At 32.1% G+C, this 7,172-nt stretch overlaps 1 protein-coding gene across 1 annotated transcript in view; it reads left to right on the forward strand.

The window, feature by feature from the left end:
- The window catches only part of LOC136034025 (uncharacterized), a 200,837-nt gene extending 195,040 nt beyond the window's left edge, over window positions 1-5,797 (forward strand). Inside the window, exon 9 of the mRNA XM_065715081.1 lies at window positions 5,553-5,797. Within this exon, the coding sequence (XP_065571153.1) occupies window positions 5,553-5,690 (138 nt within the window). The 3' untranslated portion in view covers window positions 5,691-5,797. The remainder of the gene's footprint in view (window positions 1-5,552) is intronic.
- Window positions 5,798-7,172: the final 1,375 nt, after the last annotated feature.

Here is a 7,172-nt window from a genome sequence, read left to right on the forward strand (position 1 = left end):
AGAAAACTGGGAAAAATTGAATGACATTAAAACTATGAAAAAAGTTGTGTGGAAAGGTGTTGCAACTGCTATGGAAAAGGAAGGGTGGAATCTGGGGGATCTACCTATCCTAAAAGTTGATCAAAAATGGAGGAACCTTTGGTCAGCTTATAAAGCATATGTAAAAAACTTAGAAACTACCACAGGGGCTGGTGTGGAAGCACTGGAGAATGAACCCCCATTTATTGACGAAATAAGCGAGATAGTTGGGCAGGCACATTCTGTTCATCCTACATTTGTGGCAGATGCTTGTGGGTCTGACCCCAAAGAATTTTCTTCTAGCAGTTTTACAAGAACAAGAAACAAGAACATAGCATACGCAAATATATCTGGAGAAGCAAGTTCATCTCAAGAAGAAGAAAATGAATTAAATGGTTTGTTATTTGCCGTTTTTTTTTTCATGTTTGTTTTTCAGAATTCTTAGTAACTTTTAAATTTTCTTAAAAACATAAACAAAAGAAAATGCTGTTAGGTCTGTTTCAAAAAGTGATAAAGCAGCCTCTAAATATATAAAAGTGTGCTCATTAATAAAACTTCTTTTGTTTTATCTCCTCAGGAATGTAATTCTGGTTTCAAAAAGCATGAAACTACAACTGTGGCTTAGTATTACTCAAAATGATAAACTAATAGATCATTATCTACACTTTAGAATCCTATGTATATATATATATATATATATATATATATATATATATATATATATATATATATATATATATATATATATATATATATATATATATATATATATGTAAAATTATTATTGGAATTTTATGATTCTGATAAGGTTCGTGTTCACAAGCATTTTAAAAAGAATAAATTAATGGATGTATCCCAAATTCGATATTACCAAGTCACGATTTTCTTGTATAGATGTTTGGTCATATTTATACCAAATCATGGTCATAATACAAGAAAAGCTGATAACTTAACTCATGAGTTTAGGAGTATCACTCAGGCATCTTTTGTGGTTCGCCATTATGGTCCCCAATATATTACCTGAGTGAAAAAAGCGCCTAGTCTTCCAGCCTTCAAGTCATGAGGAAAGAAATTTCTTTTATCTTGTGAGTGATTTTTATGTGAAGCCTGCCCCAGGTTGTCATTCTATTTAAGGCAATTTCCACATTTTTTTCTGTCCTTGTTTTTTTTCTTGTCTTTTCCTATTTCTCTTTTTTCCTCTCTTCCTTCATCAATTGAGTTTTTGTGTTGATTAACATGATACAATATGGTTTTAATTAGCTGAGGATGATAACCTTGCTTGCCCTTCAAAGCTTGTTGCCTTTCTTGACAGGCAAGTGGCAAATAGTGTTAGTTTTCTTATATATATATATATATATATATATATATATATATATATATATATATATATATATATATATATATATATATATATATATATATATATATATATATATATATATATATATGTATATATATATATATATATATATATATATATATATATATATATATATATATATATATATATATTGTCTAAGGAAATTTTTTTATTTCTCTTGTACTGTTTATACTCTAGAATATTTCCTTCGTTTTTAGGTTCTAGTGCATACGTCTCTCCAAATAGGGTCAAACCAGCTAGAACTAAAAACAAATATAAAATTTTGAAGGTCCTTTAAGAGAATAGGGAGCAAATGAGAACTTTCATAGATTATATGAAGAGCTGAGACAAAGACTTGGAAAGAAGACACCAAGAAAATTTAGGCATGAAAAAGAAATTCCTAGATGCATTTAAAGAGAAATGAAAAAACATGCACTTGGTTTCCCTTTTGTCAATCTTTATATTTTTTTTTACTTTTTAATACATTCATTTTATCTAGTCTTACAATATTTGATAAACTACAGGTTTTTTCTTCTCCTCTACTATTGTTATAATATCAGAAGTTACACTGAGACACTTTTACTTGTAAGCTGGCTAAAAATTTATGGTTGATTTTTCACGACAATTCTCATTCTAACAGCCAAAGAAAGTATATTTTAACAACAAGTCTATTTAACTGTTCAGGGCAAAAGTGACATGCATCTGTGACTTGAAAGTAACCTGCAAAAGTGACACTAACGTCTTGTATAAAACATGTTAAACTACAAAGCATGTGATAAACAAATTGAAACCTAGAAAATATATTTTATTTAAAAGTAACATCTAACTACAATTGCAAGCAAATACGGTTTCTTTTTTCAAAACCATTGTTTGAGGAACTTGAAGATGGACTTTGTAAAACTCCATTCATCCCCGTGTGAATTTCAATTGCATGGTCTCTGTCAAAAATAAAATCACCATTTTGGATTGAGAGATTGTGAATAACACAATATGCTGTGACAATTTTTACAGCCTTTTCCACTGAGGCATAAATATGTGAACATCTTCTAAACCTGTTAACAATGTCCACAAAAGCATGTTCCATAACAATTCTTGTTTGTGAAAGTTTTTATTTTTTTTTTCTGTTCATATTGAGATCTGTCTTTTTAAAAGTTACTAGCAACCAAGGTTGAATGGGGAATGCATTGTCCCCAAAAATATGGTAATCTTCTGAAGAAGAAAATTTCTAATACTATGATGGAATGAAATTGTTCATAATTTAAATAGTATTTTTGATGTTGAACTGGTGCATTTATTTGAATATGGCAACCATCAATGCATCCAATCACTCTAGGAAACCCTGCTCTCTCTTTAAATTTTTATGCAATGTCTGATAGAGAATCAACTTTTGGCCACTTTATAACTTGCTGATACGTTTCAAAAATAATGTCTAAAATCACATTAATGGCTATCCAGACAGCAAATTCAGAACGACCAAATTTTTCAGCAAGTAAACGCATGGCTCATGGATTTGCCAAATATGTTAGCGTTATCAGAAGCATCTCATTCAGATCAAGGGGAATTCTTCATCCATGGTAGACTTTGTCATGTGCTGCACTGAAAGAAAATCTTTCAAAAAGAGAGTCCAAGAGTAAAATTTACAATTTTAGATTCCTTGATTGACTCCCTAGATTTCTTGCCCCCTTAGATATTGCTGTTGAGGGGTACTTATATTCTGAAAACGTTTTCTTAAATTCAATGAAAAAATGAAAACGGCAAATTAACCCCCCCCTCCTAGAACTTGAAAGATAAATTTCACCCTTAAATTTGTTCAAGTGAAAAATATTGCACTTCTGTAATGTGTGTATAATAAACAAATAATGACAAAGACCACTCTGCCTTTTCATTACAAAGAAATATAAACACAAACAAAGGCTTTTTTTTCTCTTAAGACAGTGGTAAAACCTTACCTTTGAATATTTCAGACCTATATGTAAAGACTGTTTAGATTCGAAACCTCTTTAAAAGAAGAAGTATTGTGGTTTAACAAAACGTTAATGTAATTTGCTTTACTTTTTTATCTGCTTTACTGAAGAGGCCCTTAGATATAGGGCCAAAATATTCAAAGGAAAAGGAAAGGTGTTACCACTGTCTTAAAAAAAAACTTTGTTTTTGTTTTTATTTCCGTATGCATATATTAATTTCAATTTAACTAGGGACTTTTTACATTCGGGAATATATTTGCTGTTATCGTTTTTTACTCCATAATTTATGTGAGTATGTATGTAGGTATTTATTGTTAACCTGTCACAGAAAAGGCTGTACAGATGGAGTAAAGAAAAGAAAAGAAAACAAGGACAACATAAAAGTGAATCTACATACGTAAAGATTGCCATTTGTGTTCTATTGTAATCAGCTATATCTGATAAAATATTGGATCAAATTTTGTTTGACTAGGAGCTTTTAGGGGGCAGGGGAGGTGCAAAGAACTCAAAGAACTTGGCACTGCGCTACACGATGGGCCACGAAGACCTTGACATGGTGCTATTCATGAGGTGGAAACCAAATTATTTTATACTACATTTTTTCAGTTTACCTAGGGTTTTATTTTTCAATGAAAGTAGAAAAATCTGCAAGTCACAAATGTTAATTCTGCACATAATTCTCAAGTAAAATTTAAAGTAATGGCTCAAACAAAAGTATAAGAAGAACTAATTAGCTATTAATTCTCAGTAACTATAATTACCATTAAAAGCTCATAAGAATTTGAAATGTTGATCTGGTTATGCGTAAGTGGCGCCAGAAGTCCCGGTCTGAATATGCTGCCACTGTTTCCATATACCCAAAGTGTACTGGATGACATTCAGGTCCAATACATTTTAGAAGATTTTCATTCTCATCAAGAAACACTAAGAGAGTAATAACTTCATTCCATGAAGAATCACTTTCTTCAGTTGAAGAACTATCAAAGATACTGGGAAAGATATGCATAGACATGCTTGAATCTTCCCTTTTTGAACTGAAATAAATTTGTATAATGTATTTCATTCAATCAATGAATCATTTCATCAGTAACCTGCTAAAAAAAACTATGACAGAAGTAAAGGGGCTATTTTGCCCAAGAAACATTAGCACATTTGGCATATTTGTACTTTTTGGGTACATTTGAACAAATCTTTGAATCTTCAGTTCACAATAGAACTGGAAGATTCAGGAAAACTCCATTTCTTGGATGTTTTAATTAAAAAAAAAATTCCTTGAATTTTCTATATATATAGAAAGCCAACCCATAATGATCAATATCTACATTTCTTGTCACCCTCCTTCTGTGAAAATAGGGGTAATAATTTGCTACAGGCTGACAAAATCCTTGTTTTCTCACCTAATTGTTTTGTTTTTTCATTTTATTATATTTTTTCCTTCCTTGGTTTCATAAGAAACATTGGTTGTTGTGGACCACACAATACAATAGTAAAACACTGAGAAAAAACATTAAAAAAGAGAATAAATACTAGATTGCCAAAAAAAACCCAACAGCCATCAGTTTTTTGGTTATAGAAATATACATACTATAGAAATGTATTTCATTAACTGATATCAACCACAACAATAAGAAAAAAGAGACAATAATGAAAATTAAGAGCTACAAAACAGCCTTAACTTGCTCCAAAGTGAAAACTAAGATAATATGTTGTAGGCTAATAATCATATTGATTGATCTAAACTAGCAAGTAAAATTAAACTTTGAATAAATTTTAGGCGTCACGTGGCTTCTATAAAAACGCCAAATGGTATGCAGAGGTTCCCCAACATAGTCAGTATTGTGCAGTATCTTCTGACCTTGCCATTTTCAAACGCTGTTCTAGAGCAGTTGTTTTTGACCTTGAAAGACTTTAAAACAGATCATAGGAATTTGTTTAAAAGTGTAACCCTTACCATTATCCTGCAGGCCAAGTCTAGCATGAAAAGAAAGAAACATGTGTCCCATGACTTGGATGTTGATGCTCCTCTCTTAAAACAACTAAACTCTCTGAAAACAAATTCAATGGCAGTCTAGTGCGACTGCAACTTTGATTTAAGCTAGACACAGATGAACAATAGAAGAGGGTAAGGAGCACAAGAAAAATATGTTGCAATTATCTCTCCTAAAATCAATTCAAAAACCCTGCTTTGTATTACTTATTTGTTGTTTTAGGTGTCTCGTATACAACGAAAATTGCCGAGCTTAAGTCAAGAGCAGAAAATAAATAAACTGTTCTTGTGCTTCTGGCATCAGCCTTATGTTGCTCATTTGTGCATAGCCCCATGGACTTTTACTATCTGCAAGGCCTGAGCTACAGCACTTTTTTCTTATTGTTTTGAAAAATTGGATGTTTTTTTTAACTATGGCCAAAGGCTGCCATAATTGTTAAAATTATTAATGTGGTTTCTGATTCCAGTTTTGATACCAATAAACGAATACTCATGTGATATCATCACCTCGTTTCATTTTCTTGGCCAGATTATCAGTTCCTTTTACCAAGGTCCAAGAACCTGAACTAGCCCATAAGGCCCATCAGCCCATGGTCCCCAGTGACCCAACCATAAAATCTTTGTTGGCGCAAGGAACTTCTTGCGCGGCTGCTTGCAAAAAGAAGACTCAAGCCTTCTTCCCGCTAAAAAGAGCAAGCAGTGAACGGGTCAATGAATTTATAGAAAATGAGAAAGTTCATTCTTTAAGTCGGAATTTTGTCAGATTTTTCGATTTGATTCCGACATTTATTGGATTTCGCACAAGTATGGTGTCGGAAAAATAGTTGGATTTTCTGCTGTTGGGTGTCTGAATTTTAAGGATTTTTAACAGACCAAACAGAAATTTGGTAAGAACAAAGTAGAAGCACCTGCCATGATAGTTTGGATATAATCGTGGATTTAGTATTAGGGATAGGCGATGGCAACAAATTTTCAAGCGAAAACATAAGAAAGAAGACACACACACACAAAAAAGCACTCTTAAAAATTGACAAGAACATATAAGTAAAGACAAATAAGATGAAATCAATCAAAAAAGAAAAACGTTAGAAAAAAAGTGTTTTTTTTATTCTAATAAAAAATAACATGGGAAAGAAACACACTGAAAAAAAAAAAAATTGAAAGATGACACACAGTCTACAATAGACCTGATTTTTCATGCAGAAGGGTCTCCTATTTCTTAAGCCAAATCTTGACTTGTAATTTTGACAAAAACCAGAGGAACTTTTTCAAAACTATTTTGTGATTGTGATGTGTTGTTCATTCTGAACTGTTAAGTGCTGTCAGTTTCCAATATATTGCCACCCATATTTTGGTTGAACACACCAAGCAGGGTAGTATTGAGACTCACTCCTGGTTTCTGCTTTATTCCTTGGATCACAAGATTGTCAAGTAGAGAATTCTGGTCGTATCCATCCAGCTTTAGTTCAAGTCTTTCAATTTGCTCTTCCAGGTTTTCAATTTCAGTCATAAGACTTTTAAGTAACGGTTCAATACTCCGAAACTTCGGATAATATTCTAGCAATGTGTTATCATAAATTTTACTTGTTATTGTCTGACTAGCCTGTCTAAGAACGCTTCCGTTGTCTGTTAATTTCTCAACTATCTTATGGCTAATGTCGCTATCAAACCTTAGCTTAGTTTCTGCAAGGTCTTGTTCCATTGCCGCTAATTTTTCTAATATTGCAAATGCTGGTGATTTCTCTTGGATGAGTTGCATTAAGAGCTGGGAAACTTCTTGAAACAGTTTTATAAATTTTTGGTGTTGTTTGAACTTCCTCAAATGCTTTTTTGACCCCTTTGT

The sequence above is a fragment of the Artemia franciscana genome, chromosome 12, assembly GCF_032884065.1.
Source record: "Artemia franciscana chromosome 12, ASM3288406v1, whole genome shotgun sequence".
In the NCBI taxonomy this organism is placed as follows: domain Eukaryota; kingdom Metazoa; phylum Arthropoda; class Branchiopoda; order Anostraca; family Artemiidae; genus Artemia; species Artemia franciscana.